This window comes from Blennius ocellaris, assembly GCF_963422515.1.
Source record: "Blennius ocellaris genome assembly, chromosome: 16".
NCBI lineage: Eukaryota > Metazoa > Chordata > Actinopteri > Blenniiformes > Blenniidae > Blennius > Blennius ocellaris.
In genome coordinates this window covers 191,387-206,841 of record NC_137665.1, presented here as the reverse complement: position 1 = coordinate 206,841, position 15,455 = coordinate 191,387, and the positions used below count along the sequence as shown (strand labels likewise).

The window sequence follows — 15,455 nt, the reverse complement described above, 5'->3', positions numbered from 1 at the left end:
CCATACAATGTGATGTGTTTTTTATCGTGTTCCCATGGCAACAAAATGTTTCCATAATTTAAACTCCTTCCAGGCTCAGATTTAACATACATCTTTGAAAATGCTCAAACATCTCCAAAACAACTTTAGTCTGGCTCTCTGCATGAAAGTGAACAAGCCACACTCTAAACATGAACAAATGGAAATAGGAAATAAAAACGTCACAATGACCTTTAAATACAGGCTTATTTCCGCTGAGCTCTCACCTCCTTATATTCCCAGCCTGAGCATAGAGGAACATAAACATCCATTCAAATATTCCCAGATTCCGGCATGAACAAACCAAAATCACTGGATCTGGAAATGAGGGGTGTTCGTTTCTCGTTCCAGTCCAGAGCAACCTCTTCAGCCAGGGAGGGCGGGAGGTGACAGCTCAGTGACCGGAGCTCAAAACCAAAGATACAGTTCAGCTCAGAGACACAAGGAACCTCCGTTTGATTCAAAGAAAGAAGAATAACAGAAATAGAATCTCTCACTCATGGTGGGTTTTTCCATTGTTGACATTTGTGCATCTCAATTCAGAGGTAGATGCAAGTGTGGACACACACACACACACACACACACACACACACACACACACACACACACACACACACACACACACACACACACACACACACACACACACACACACACACACACACACACAATCATGATACAACATATGTGAACACACACATCAAACAGCTGCTGTCTTATTTATCAACATTGCATATTTTGACATTTGTTCTTGTTGTTGATCTCTCCCTCTCTCCCTCTCTCCCTCTCTCCCCCTTTCCCTCTTTCTTTCACTGTTTGTGTCTTCATCCCTTCTTGCTGTCCGGGTCTCCTCCTCTACCAGGGGCTGTCGCTCCAGTAGCCGTTCACCGTGCCTCCCACTGAGCCGCCGCGACCAAAAAACACAGAATAGATGGACGGACAGAAGAGGAGGAGGTGGGGTGGTGGAGGGTAAAAGGGGGGAGGAGGGAGGAGGAGGGCAAAAATTGGGGAAAGAAAGAGAAGCCAAACAGGGAGAAAACTAAAAATATTGCCACTGGCTGCTGAGTCACACTGGAGTCAGTGTGAGAAGTTCCCCTGCTGGTGGAGGTGGTGATGGAGGTGGGATGAGCGGAGCTCCACTAAAGGTCAAAGGGTCTTCCAGGGGGAAGACTCGGCTCTTTGACAATACTGTGCTGAGTCTGGAGTGTTGATGCTCCGAGCCTCGGTGGAGATGAAAACCAGAGGACAGAACACGTCTTTTGATTTAAACAAACCACACCTGTGGTGTCATAAGTGCCCCGACACTGTTCATCAGCCCCAAGCAGCTCTGAGGCAGGTTCTGGATTTAATAGGTCAGGGAGCACGTGACTGTCAGAAAATAATGCAAGCAAACCTCCTGTATGTGCGAGACAGTGGAAAGAGCTGCGACAGCACATCTGGACGTCGTCGAGAAACAAAGGAAGCCTTTCTATTTGGGTCCATGTACAGATTACGCCAAACACAAAGGTGTGAGCACACTAACTTCCCTACCCAGAAAACACACGTACACCCTGAACCAAGGTGGAATTGAAGCATCAATCAGGAGGTGGAGGTGTGGTGGCAGTGAGCCTACTGGCTTCCAGACCAGACGATCTTGGCTTTGCCCAAATGTCACAAGGGCGTCAAGTGAGTGGATTCAAGCCTATTGGCCTCCAGAGCTGAAGACCTGAGACGGTGTCAGGAGCTGGAGTTTCTGGTTTCACAGCCAGCATGGCCGGTACTACGGACCAAGTGCAGGACAGTGGCTCTTACAAGAGTTTTGCTTCACCTGCAGCCACAGTGGGTATGGGAATTGAGCTTTAGATAGTATGAGAGAGAGGAGGGATGTGTAGTAACTTCCACACCTATAGATGTGGCTTTTGTTGATATACTTGTGATTTAGCTGCTATAAATGAAGGGAGACAGGCCGGAGGTGTTGTGAGTGGAAGTCTCTTGACTTGGAGACCTGCAGACCTCAACCTGTCCTGCTCCTGCAGCAGACGAGTGTCAGCTTATTCACATTGGCTACACCAACACCCAAAGTTGCACTGGAGTCATGCTTTATAGATTGAACTGGTTTAAGAGTCGGTAAGTTGGTTTCCTGTCCTCTGGATTTCTTTGGTTAAGTAAAAGTTTGACATGTACGTTAGACGTGTGTAAGACTTTGTCTCAGTCATTTTCATCCCAGCCAGGCTCGTTCACATACTGAACACACAGACTAGAGACAGAGGGTGATAGCAATAACCTTTTCTCTTTTTTGGCCTTCACAGCACTGCTTGGTTAAATAATAGTGGACGACTGTCTGAGCTCTGCAGTGGGAATCCTCTTTCACAGTGATTCCTAACCTCTTCCAACTAAACATGCTTAAAAAGTGGTAACCTATAAAGACTGCATCTCTATATGAGCCTTGTTGGTAGCTACACAATGAACCATCTTTCAGTTCACTTTCAGTGTGGAAAATACATTTCAGCATTGAAAAGTGATAAATGGAAACTTTCTGATTGAAACGTGTTTGAGATGACTACAAATATTAAAAGAATGTCAAGCCATTCAATTTCCAATCAATGCTACAAGCCATGTGAAGCCACCACCATATCTGACAGCACTGAACGAGGTGAAAGGTGCAAAGGAGCCGAGTCAGTGAAATGATTGAAGGTGAAATGAGGTATGTGGCTAACACGGTGTATTATATATTTCAGTGTGTCTTGCTGGTTGGGTACCACTGTTTGAGTCCGTCATCCTGCAGGAAGTAGGAAAGCTCTGCTGCCTTTCTGAGTTGGTTCTGAAGGTCATGGCACATTTAATGAGATTCTTTGACCCTATGTAAGGGTTTCACAGTGTCTTTAACACAAATACTAACAAAAAAGGAAAACAACTTTTGAGGCTTTTCTATGAATTCTACTCTGTGAAGGGATTTGATGTCTTTGCTGAAGCTTTCTGCTTGTTGCATGTCCTAACTCTGGTAAGTCTCACCTGGGAGCATGCATGCAACACTATTGTGTCAGTGTCTACATATGGGTGGATTGTGTGCATCCTGATGCATTGCTTCACAAAAAGTCTGATATCAGAAGCTACTGTTGAGTAATAGTGGTGAAGCATTGAAGTGCAAGTGCAGTTGAACTACAGGCAAGAAGTTGCACAAGGAAAGCTGGCACTAAACTAACTCAACTATCATATCAAACTAACCTAGACTCTATCCCTGTTAGTAAGGCAGGTGTGTTAGTGTGTGTCTTTTAAAAAGTCTCTGCCTAAGCATCTATTTTGCTTGAGCGGTAAGGCTAAATAGAGCCCTCTAGTGGCTATTTATTTTGTTGCGAGCCAGAAAGGAACAAAATTAAAGGAAAACGTGGCTGGGGGGAGGGGGGGGGTGATTTTGCAATAATTGTAAATATTTTCCAGAAAACAAAGCAACATAATTCCAGTTTGTATTTGCTGTGGGCATCTTGTTGAGGGTGCATGATGCTACAAGATGGAGGGGATGGGTGAGTGGCACCGCCTGAGGCCGGCCGGCTCGAACGGCTCAAAGGTGGAGTTAGTGATGGGAGTGAGGCGCAGCGGGGCGCCGATCATCCCGGAGATGTTATTGAGACTGCGCGACTTCTCATAACCCGTGGCTGGTGAGGTAGGAGGTGACGTGCACGGTTCAGGTCATGGAAGGTCGTTCAGAGGTCGATGAGCATTTGGACAACATGGGAACAGGTCAGATTGGAAGAGCATATGTTCATGACATCCAATATTGTCATGATATATTCATGTATGTTATGTTATGACAGCATTGCACATCAGATAATAGCAATAGAAACCATTTGTTACAGTCAAAAGCATTTGTAAATAAAATAAAAGTCAAAACAAAAACCCAGTAAACAAAATTGTAGCCCAAAGGAGAAAGTTGGAAAAGGACAAATGGACAGGCAGACAGATGGATGGAGGGACACACAGATGGACAGACAGACAGACAAACAGACAGACAGACAGACAGAGACAGGACAGAACAGGAATATGGGTTACGAGAATTGGCTTTCAGTTGCCACAATATCCCCCATACACCTGGTGAAGGTGCTTTGCAGCACCGACCTGTGCAGGGGAGGGAGGGTGCATGAGTCCAGTGGCCATACAAGACCCATTGATCAAAAGACGTTTGTATCGTCCCACTGGACTGTCTGCTCTGGAATTCCCTAAAAAGTGCACACATTTTTAGGAAAAAACAAAAAACAAACTCTTTGGCAGTTTTGGGGAAACTCAGAGCAACTTACGTAAGTATGTTGTCTGGAGCTGAGCACAGTTAGAAATACACAATCTGTACTGAGAGCTTTGGATCTCAGACTGGAAATCATGGCTGGAACAGCTGGCCACTGCTGGCAGGACAAGGGTTAAAAAGACTTCTCCAGAGTCCGGTCATTTCTTCTATATGTCCTACTCTCTGGATGTTTAGGGCTAAATGCTAACAATGCCATGCTATGAGACTCACATGCCGATATTATAGCGTGTTGTCATGCTGATTCTGTCCTTTGACCTCGTCTCATCTCTCTTTCATTTCTCGCATCAAAAGGTGGGAGACTTTTTCACACTGAAGGTATTCGCATAGCAAACTGGTTGAAATGTTTCATCACATGCTGGTTATTTGCTGGTGTTTGTGTGTGTGTGTGTGTGTGTGTGTGTGTGTGTGTGTGTGTGTGTGTGTGTGTGTGTGTGTGTGTGTGTGTGTGTGTGTGTTTGGCTGGCGTTGGAATGTTGGCAGCAGAGCAGGCGCAGGCTATTACCACATCAAAAGTTCCTCCATATGTGATGAGGCATCTTTTGAAAGGTAAAACGATTACAGTATTATTACAAATATTAACTTTTATGTAGATCTCCATGACAAATAGGTAGAAGCATGATCTCTGTCTTAGCACCACCTTCAAACTTGGCTTGTAACTTGATGTAAGCAAACAGGAACATTGGAGAAACACTAGGAAGTGTGGAGCGCTGGATGGTTAGAGCCTTTAAAGGTCCTTCACCAGAATCCACACGGGAAAAATGAAAACTGTAGTAGGCAGTTGTAGTTGTTGATGTACATCTCTAATACTTTCTTAATACATTTCTGAAGGAAATCCGTCTTTGCACTACATCATTACTACATTCCAGCATTAAAATTTCACAGATGATCGCTGGGTTTGTTGACGTCTCAGCCTCCCTCCTGAAACTTCCCGAGGCATCGCGCCACAGATCCTGTTCCTACACTCCATCTCGTGAGACCGCGATTCGCACTGCAATAGCTTCAAGATGCTTTCTTTGAGAAAGTCTGGATGTTTTTCACCCTGAATCAATCATATGTTGATATTCTGACTGGAGCTGCCGTGACACCATCGCTGATATCCCACAATCCATTGCAGCAGGTTTCCCAGTTTGCTTGAAAACGTATTGACTTTGATATGATCGATTAGGAAACTGCAGGGTGCAAATGAGTGTTGATGGTCTGGTTTTGGTGTGTTGCTTGATTCTCTGTGCAGAAGTTATTGCTTTTATGGGAAGTATAGTTGAGAGATTTTTCTTAACCTTAAAGCAGAATCTTAGTTTGATGATTTCTTATGGACTATAATCGAACAGCTATAGAGCAACAAATCTCGGCCAATGATGAAATGATTTGATCCATTATAAACACAATACAGCCAAGAACCTAACAACGTACTAATAGAGTAATAAACCATTTGAGCCAATGTCCTAATAACATTTTCAATAACATTAACATACAGACACCTAGAGATAAAACTGCACACATACTCACACACAATGACTGCTCACATTGTTATGAAATGTCAGAGACAACTTTAGTTTCTTGAAGTGCGTGTGGCAAAAAAAGAATTAAGTTCTGGATAATGTGACAAAAGAAAAAGTAGATATTCTTCTTTTACAAGAAACACATCTCTTTCAAACTGAAGATAAATCTGTTACTAACCCAACTTTTAATCACATTTTCTCATCTTGTTATAGCAGTAGACAAAGATGAGTTTCAATTTCCAATCACAAAAGGGGTTTTCGCTTCAGAAAATATGGTAATAAAGATCCGGCTTTCTTCTACAGGTTAACTCAGTGACTGTCGTTGGAGGTAACTTTAACAGTCCTAAATCCTTCTTCTGGAAATTGAAAATATGTGACTCAGTCAAACTCAGCCAAAGTTCTAGAGCAGGGGTCTCCAACTCTGGCCCTGGAGGGCCCCTGTCCTGCATGGTTTAGTCTCAGCCTGCTTCAGCAGACCTGAATCTAGTGATGATGTCATGACCAAGGTAGTGAAGGAGCCCAAACACCAGCTCCTCATTGCAATCAGGTGTGTTGCAACTTGGAGAAGCTAAACCTTGCAGGATGCTGGTTCCTGGACCAGACCACTGTTACAGTCCGTCTCCTGGTTCCTGGACCAGACCACTGTTACAGTCCGTCTCCTGGTTCCTGGACCAGACCACTGTTACAGTCCGTCTCCTGGTTCCTGGACCAAACCACTGTTACAGTCCGTCTCCTGGTTCCTGGTTCCTGGACCAAACCACTGTTACAGTCCGTCTCCTGGTTCCTGGACCAGACCACTGTTACAGTCCGTCTCCTGGTTCCTGGACCAGACCACTGTTACAGTCCGTCTCCTGGTTCCTGGACCAGACCACTGTTACAGTCTGTCTCCTGGTTCCTGGACCAAACCACTGTTACAGTCCGTCTCCTGGTTCCTGGACCAGACCACTGTTACAGTCCATCTCCTGGTTCCTGGACCAGACCACTGTTACAGTCTGTCTCCTGGTTCCTGGACCAAACCACTGTTACAGTCTGTCTCCTGGTTCCTGGACCAGACCACTGTTACAGTCCGTCTCCTGGTTCCTGGACCAAACCACTGTTACAGTCTGTCTCCTGGTTCCTGGACCAGACCACTGTTACAGTCCATCTCCTGGTTCCTGGACCAAACCACTGTTACAGTCCATCTCCTGGTTCCTGGACCAAACCACTGTTACAGTCTGTCTCCTGGTTCCTGGACCAGACCACTGTTACAGTCCGTCTCCTGGTTCCTGGACCAGACCACTGTTACAGTCCGTCTCCTGGTTCCTGGACCAGACCACTGTTACAGTCCATCTCCTGGTTCCTGGACCAAACCACTGTTACAGTCTGTCTCCTGGTTTCTGGACCAGACCACTGTTACAGTCCGTCTCCTGGTTCCTGGACCAGACCACTGTTACAGTCCGTCTCCTGGTTCCTGGACCAGACCACTGTTACAGTCCGTCTCCTGGTTCCTGGACCAGACCACTGTTACAGTCCATCTCCTGGTTCCTGGACCAAACCACTGTTACAGTCTGTCTCCTGGTTTCTGGACCAGACCACTGTTACAGTCTGTCTCCTGGTTCCTGGACCAGACCACTGCTACAGTCCATCTCCTGGTTCCTGGACCAGACCACTGTTACAGTCCGTCTCCTGGTTCCTGGACCAAACCACTGTTACAGTCTGTCTCCTGGTTCCTGGACCAGACCACTGTTACAGTCCATCTCCTGGTTCCTGGACCAGACCACTGTTACAGTCCGTCTCCTAGTTCCTGGACCAGACCACTGTTACAGTCCATCTCCTGGTTCCTGGACCAAACCACTGTTACAGTCCGTCTCCTGGCTCCTGGACCAGACCACTGTTACAGTCCGTCTCCTGGCTCCTGGACCAAACCACTGTTACAGTCCGTCTCCTGGTTCCTGGACCAAACCACTGTTACAGTCTGTCTCCTGGTTCCTGGTTCCTGGACCAGACCACTGTTACAGTCCGTCTCCTGGCTCCTGGACCAAACCACTGTTACAGTCCGTCTCCTGGTTCCTGGACCAAACCACTGTTACAGTCTGTCTCCTGGTTCCTGGTTCCTGGACCAGACCACTGTTACAGTCCATCTCCTGGTTCCTGGACCAGACCACTGTTACAGTCCGTCTCCTGGTTCCTGAACCAAACCACTGTTACAGTCCATCTCCTGGCTCCTGGACCAGACCACTGTTACAGTCCGTCTCCTGGCTCCTGAACCAAACCACTGTTACAGTCCGTCTCCTGGTTCCTGGACCAAACCACTGTTACAGTCTGTCTCCTGGTTCCTGGTTCCTGGACCAGACCACTGTTACAGTCCATCTCCTGGCTCCTGGACCAGACCACTGTTACAGTCCGTCTCCTGGCTCCTGGACCAGACCACTGTTACAGTCCGTCTCCTGGCTCCTGAACCAAACCACTGTTACAGTCCGTCTCCTGGTTCCTGGACCAAACCACTGTTACAGTCTGTCTCCTGGTTCCTGGTTCCTGGACCAGACCACTGTTACAGTCCATCTCCTGGCTCCTGGACCAGACCACTGTTACAGTCCGTCTCCTGGCTCCTGGACCAGACCACTGTTACAGTCCGTCTCCTGGCTCCTGAACCAAACCACTGTTACAGTCCATCTCCTGGCTCCTGGACCAGACCACTGTTACAGTCCATCTCCTGGCTCCTGGACCAGACCACTGTTACAGTCCGTCTCCTGGCTCCTGAACCAAACCACTGTTACAGTCTGTCTCCTGGCTCCTGAACCAAACCACTGTTACAGTCCGTCTCCTGGTTCCTGGACCAAACCACTGTTACAGTCTGTCTCCTGGTTCCTGGTTCCTGGACCAGACCACTGTTACAGTCCATCTCCTGGCTCCTGGACCAGACCACTGGTACAGTCCGTCTCCTGGTTCCTGGACCAAACCACTGTTACAGTCTGTCTCCTGGTTCCTGGACCAGACCACTGTTACAGTCCATCTCCTGGTTCCTGGACCAGACCACTGTTACAGTCCGTCTCCTGGTTCCTGGACCAAACCACTGTTACAGTCCGTCTCCTGGTTCCTGGACCAAACCACTGTTACAGTCCGTCTCCTGGCTCCTGGACCAGACCACTGTTACAGTCCGTCTCCTGGTTCCTGGACCAGACCACTGTTACAGTCCGTCTCCTGGTTCCTGGACCAAACCACTGTTACAGTCCGTCTCCTGGTTCCTGGACCAAACCACTGTTACAGTCCGTCTCCTGGTTCCTGGACCAGACCACTGTTACAGTCCGTCTCCTGGTTCCTGGACCAGACCACTGCTACAGTCCGTCTCCTGGTTCCTGGACCAGACCACTGCTACAGTCCGTCTCCTGGTTCCTGGACCAAACCACTGTTACAGTACGTCTCCTGGTTCCTGGACCAGACCACTGTTACAGTCCGTCTCCTGGTTCCTGGACCAGACCACTGTTACAGTCCGTCTCCTGGTTCCTGGACCAAACCACTGTTACAGTCCGTCTCCTGGTTCCTGGACCAAACCACTGTTACAGTCCGTCTCCTGGTTCCTGGACCAAACCACTGTTACAGTCCGTCTCCTGGTTCCTGGACCAGACCACTGTTACAGTCCGTCTCCTGGTTCCTGGACCAGACCACTGTTACAGTCCGTCTCCTGGTTCCTGGACCTGACCACTGTCAACTCTAAGGTGAGATCAGTGACGTATCACGTTTTGGAGTGACGCAATGATGTGGCTCTCACTTGGCTCCGTTAACGGTGGAAAAGGAACCGGTTCTTTGGCGGTGCTCATTAAGAACTGACCCTGAACTAGAACCTGGTTCTTTTTGGTGGAATAGTCCCATGAGAAGAGTTGAGTAAATTCAAATTTCTCTAATTTCGTGGTTGTGAAAATGTTTTTTTCTGTCATAAGGTTCACTCTTTGACCTCATCGGGACTTGGACTTGGGACTCGGACCTTGTGAACTTGGACTTGACTTGGACTTGGATCTTTGTGAACTTGGACTGAACAAGCCGAGACTTGGACTTGTGTTGGACTTGATAAAGGTGGACTTGACTACAGCCCTGTGTAGGAGAAGCTGGAGCCTAATCAGAGTCGTGTGCTAGGAAATGTGGAGGTGTTGCTCATTGGTGGACCTTCACAATGTTCATCCTGTTATGTCTTAGCAGGTTTGGTAAGATATAACGTTCGAAACCCAAACATCATTGAGTGGCGTGGTTACAAAACAATACAATTCCTGTCTCAGCCCATCACTCACAGTCTATATTTGAGAAAACCAGTATCACCACTCCAGGCGGTCACAGAGCCCAGAAGCTAAATTACAGAGAGAAACACTTGAAAGTGAGTGAGAACATTTTGAGATGGCTTACCAAAACAAATAAAGTATGATTGTTATGTTCAAAATGAAAAGTGCTTTTCAAATCAAAAGTCTGAGGTTGGACTTCCTGAACAGTGATTGGAGGGATTGAACCAGTGAAGTCATTGAGTGTTTGGAAGCCAAAGCAGGAAGCGAAGCGCAGCAGTTCATCAAGTCATCAGGTCATTGGTTAGCAGGTCATCAGGTCATTGGCTAGCAGGTCATCAATTAGCAGTGACACGACTGGTTGTACATACCTCCAATCAATCAGACTTTAGTAACACAACGCAGGGGGACAGACTGAGGAGCACAGCCTGAGGATGGATGATACACCAATGTTAGAATGTGATGGAGAGAGGAGGTGGAGGTGGAGGAAGGGTAGAGTAGACGAAGTGTGTTTTCACATTACAAGCAGTTGCTAGAAACGTCTGTTGAGAAGAATACTTTCTTCATGTTTATGTGAAAATCGTTCTGTCAGAGTCCATCAGTTCTAAACTTTAGCTGCTGATCCTGTTTTCTCTTTGATCTTGGATCTCAGACAGTGGCGTCGCCACCTTGAGCATGACCCTTGACCCCTATCAGCTCCCTGGAGCACCGCAGTGTGGCGGCTCACCGCTTTGAGAAATATAACAAGTAAATGAAGACAAAAGAATTTGACTGATGGATGAATAGAGTCTGCTTTCTTTGTAGAAGAGTGATCCTTGTATCAAAGGGAAGCATCCTCATCCCTTCATTCATCAGAGCTCCACAGAGCAGGACTGACCAGCAGCTCCTCCACAGTGGAGACGAAATGACGGCTTCTCTTCCTCCGTCATGGACCTGCTGCCAAACGCTGCCTGTTCAACATTCAGACACTGAATGTGGCTTGGCTCATTTCTTTCTGTGAACTGGTTTGTAAACATCTGTATTTTTTTGGGAGGCCCTCTGATTCTGATTCGTTTGGATTTAACGAAGCCTCGGCCAGGTCACCCTTGTAAAAGAGACCAAACCTCAATGGGTTTCCTTTCCCAGTTAAAGAAAGACTAAAGAAAGAAAAAGAAAGGAAGCAGTGAAAGTGAATTAATGAATCAGACCATCTATTTGTCTGGCAACTTTAAATACAAATACAGGGATGGAGGGTTTTCTTACTTTTTCATAAACATCTCAGAGCCAGTGTTCAATGTGTCTAGAATATGTAAAAAATAAATAAACAATTGATTGTTAGTTGAATTCTGAGTTTTCTAGATCACCTTTCCAAAGCAGGACTCCTTTATTTTCTGCATTTGATCAGTGTCTGGCTTGTCCATTTTTGCGGTTTTCAACACTTTTGCAATGATTCTACAATCTCTGGTGGACATTCTCAATCCAAATCAAATGCTTGTAATATGAATACACAGCAGAGAAGTGCAGAAGCACACTGGAATGGAAGGATACACTCGGACCTGTGAAATGGAGGTTGATGGTTTTAAGAAGGAAGAATGAGAAGAAGGAAAAGGGGAACGGCTTGGGGTGAGGAGAAACAACAACACCACCACAACAACAACAATCTGCATGCAATGCAAAAAGCACAACAACAAGTCTTTCAATGAATGCACCTTCTCTTGAAGGAGAGGAAAACATTTTTTTTTTTGAAAAGCACATGGAGGTTGCCGGAAATGGTATTTGTGTTCAAAACTGACATGACATGGCGTCAGCGACACACTGAGCCTGCAGCTGTGCGTCCATATGGCCTGTATGTGAGGCACAAGGCTCATCAGAGGGAGAGAAGAAGAGACAGAGAGGACAAACACAGAGACTCGATGCTGTGACAGGACAACATATGCAGTATGGAGAGAGAAGTGGTGGAAAACTCTGGAAATTCACATGCATGATGTTCAAAAACAAGAAAGATAGAACCTGAAGACAGAAGCCGGGAACAGCAGCAGAATGAAGAGTGTGGCGTGAACGGAAAGACAGAAAATGAAAGTGACGACGTACTTCAGGCTGTTCTATGCTTGATGGAACTTAGACGTGAGGAATCAGCGTAACAAAACGTGTCATTTATACCCCAAGCGGCTACTGCTCCCAACCTGCAGGGGGCAGTGCATCACAAACCCACTTCCACTGCAGTATTAGATTAGAAGAGAAGTAGCCTTCTTTATGTTTTTTGTGTCTTTATAACCAATTCTTCAGTCCTCCTCTTCAGCTCCGCCTTCTTTCCCGCACGTCTCCGCCTTTGTGGCGGCTGAAATGACGCGGCAAACACAAAACAGCCTTTACACACAGTCTGCTCTCCATGCAGACGCACTCTGGGCTACGTTGGATGATCAGACTTCCAAGATTTCAATGTTTCTAGAAGGTAATCCTGAGAGCTGTGGAGGATTAACTGTACTAAAATGAGATAAATAGATACACCATCAGATGATGACATAAACCATTGATTGAGTCATTGATTGATTAGATTTGTGTAAAACGGGCTGAAATCTGCTCTGTGTACGTCTGTTTCCTCTGGTTTGACACTACATGGGGTTTCACACACTCAATAAATCCTCAAACATGTTCTCCTCATCAATTACAGCTAATTCAATTTGAGTTTGAAGCTTTTTGGAGAACATCTTTGACAATGAAAACCAAGGAATCATTTCTGCCATAAAAATATCACTAATGTCTGTGCTTTAAGGTTTGTTTGTTCTTACAGTGCTCATTAGGCCAGCTGTGATCTGCCCTGTTTTTGTTCCCATCTAATGTGTGTTGGATATTCAGAAACAGAACTTTGACTTTTTGTAGTCAGTTTCCCTTGATTCCAGTGCTTTGTGTTAGATTTTCCTCTCCCATCTCTCTAAATACTTTGTGACCTTCCACACGCACATCTACCTGGTTGGGTTCCATCTGATTGGCCGAGTCTGTTGACATGCTCAGTCCATCTCAGTTTTTCAAGATGTATATTGTGCATGTTAATATTGTGATAACTACGGTATGAATGTGGACTATATTGTACAGCCCTAGTATATACAGTGTCAGCTTTCTTTCTCAATGTTTTTGCAATTAAATACCTGGTTTTGTAAATAAACGAGTGTCATGATCAGCCATAACAATACTATCATCCCCAGGTGAAGAAATCTCCACTGATGTTCTCTACACTGACAGCAGTGGGACTTATTAGGCAGCAAGTGGGAATTTTGTTCCAAACGTTTACGCTCATTGCCGGGAGAATGAATCAAAGCAAGTTAGTTTTACAAGAACCAAACTGCAGCTCATGTTGTGTGTTTGTGGTCTGCAGTGGCTGGTTTCCATCCAAACTGCCACAAAGAACAAAATGGCGGCTTGTGGGCATCGTTAGGCGATATCACATCAGAATGGTGGAAACATTTTGCAGTATTGATATGGTAATGTGCTGAAATCTCACGTGAAGAGTGGAAATTCTCAGACCACTGCATTTGGACTTCTCATATTAATGAGAATGAATGGTTCAGCCTTGTGTGTTTTCCCACCAGCTATCCATTTCACTTGGGGGAGTTTTAATTACATTGTTTTAGAGTCCCCAGTTCCAACTTTATACTATAATCTATACAGAATCAATAAGTTTACACTTTCCTCAGTTGTCATGATTCTTCTGCTGACGTCTGTGGAACAACTGCAGGAGCAGGCTTCGGAAATAAAATAGCATTAATGCAATCCAACAGGTCTCAGGGAATTCTAACCACCAATAATGAGGCAATACTGGTCTAAGAGTCATCAATCAGCAGTTGGAGAAAAGGAAAATGGGAAAAATTAACTTGCAACTGAAACAAAAAGAAATGTGATGAAGTGGAGGCATGTTGAGGGTGAAATGGTGGCAGGATGGGAGCAATGAAGAGAGTGTGGAGTTTTCTTTCAGCAATGGATGTGGATGTAAGAATGGAGAGTCCAGTCAGACCATCGGACATCTGTCAATGAAGAGGATCAATACTGCTGCTGCCGCTGAGATCAAAGAGACTCACAACAAAGACAGAACAATGGGCAGGAAGAACCTGAGACACGGCCAGAGTCCATGAAACACAAATCCAGTGAGGTTTGCTTCTCTTATGCGACCTGCACACAGAGGCGGATGAGGCTCCCCACTGATGGACGTGTTGAGGATGGGATGCAGAGCATGCTTTGGCAGCTTGTGAAACTAATGCGTTCAAGCAGAAGGTTGCAATGTGCAGCCTTGGCCTCTGGAGGCAGTAGTTCCACTGCACCAGAGAGTCTCTGCTGCAGTTCTTCTTGTGGATTTAAGCAGACAAACAAACCTCTGATCATTTGTCTCTATGGTGAGAGCTGAAGAGGCTTCAGAATCCCAGAGGGTGGGAATATTTCAGTCAGTGGGTTTACTTTTGCTCCAAACCTGATTCTTATTGACTGAGAGCTGTGCAAGGTGTCGTCATGTGATCAGCTCGGACCACCATCAGCCACAGAAGATTCTGTCTGTTTGTCCATAGATTATGACATAACACACTTGAAGTCCCCACCTCGGAGTAAGACACCAGTTCGGTATTGTAGGAGTTCAGAAAATATTGTGTTAACAAAGTTGGGTTCGTCTTCATTCGGAACATATCTGTTCATGAGACACCTGTTTTCCATGAATTGATCCAGTGACCAGAACAAACCTTCTTTCAGAATCTTTATGAACTTTGGTGTAAAGTTAATCGGCCTGCGTATCAGAATAGCTCCTCCTCCTTTTCTAACAGGTTTGTGTGATGAGTAGTATCATTTGTTGGCCCATGACTTCTTTAATTTGTCGTGTTCATTATCCAGTAAGTGTGTTTCTTGAAGGAATGCTATTTGGCGATTAGTCCTTGTCAGCGGACAAAGCACTTTCTTCGTCTGTATTGGATTATGGAGACCTTTGACATAGCGTATGACCTTCAGTGATCCCATGATTCTGGATTATGATATTGGTACGTGAATGAGATCTGAGGGGTTAGTGTTTGTAATTGGTGTGTATGGGTTTGTGCACAAGTTGTTTTTTTTGTAGTGGTACCGAACAACACAGTTGGGTCTGGGTGTGCTTTACCTTACCGCACTGCCCCGCTCAGTCTGGCTGCATGGTGGTCGTTTCTATCAGATGAGGCACGGATATAATGTTAGACAGAATTGTCCTGCAGTAACTGGTGCAACTGTAGAGTTCCACCAACTTTCTGTGCCGGGACGAGTTTTCACCTGGTCCGACTCAACAAGTAGTGGATGGCACAGAAAGGTGTGTGAGGAGGAGCCACACCAGCCCTCTGCTGATTGGTCATGACGATTGTCACTCTAAAGTCGTAGGGACTAAAAACACACGCTGGGTTGTGACCCGGGCTTTAGTCACCAAGTTCTGAGTTC

At 45.9% G+C, this 15,455-nt stretch overlaps 1 protein-coding gene across 1 annotated transcript in view; it reads right to left on the bottom strand.

The window, feature by feature from the left end:
* Positions 1 to 3,498: 3,498 nt before the first annotated feature.
* Positions 3,499 to 15,455, bottom strand: part of LOC308141821 (voltage-gated potassium channel KCNC1-like) — a gene marked incomplete at both ends in the record, with an annotated part of 67,128 nt that continues 55,171 nt past the window's right edge. The window contains 1 exon segment of the mRNA XM_080512048.1: positions 3,499 to 3,650. Coding sequence (XP_080368174.1) covers positions 3,499 to 3,650 — 152 coding nt within the window.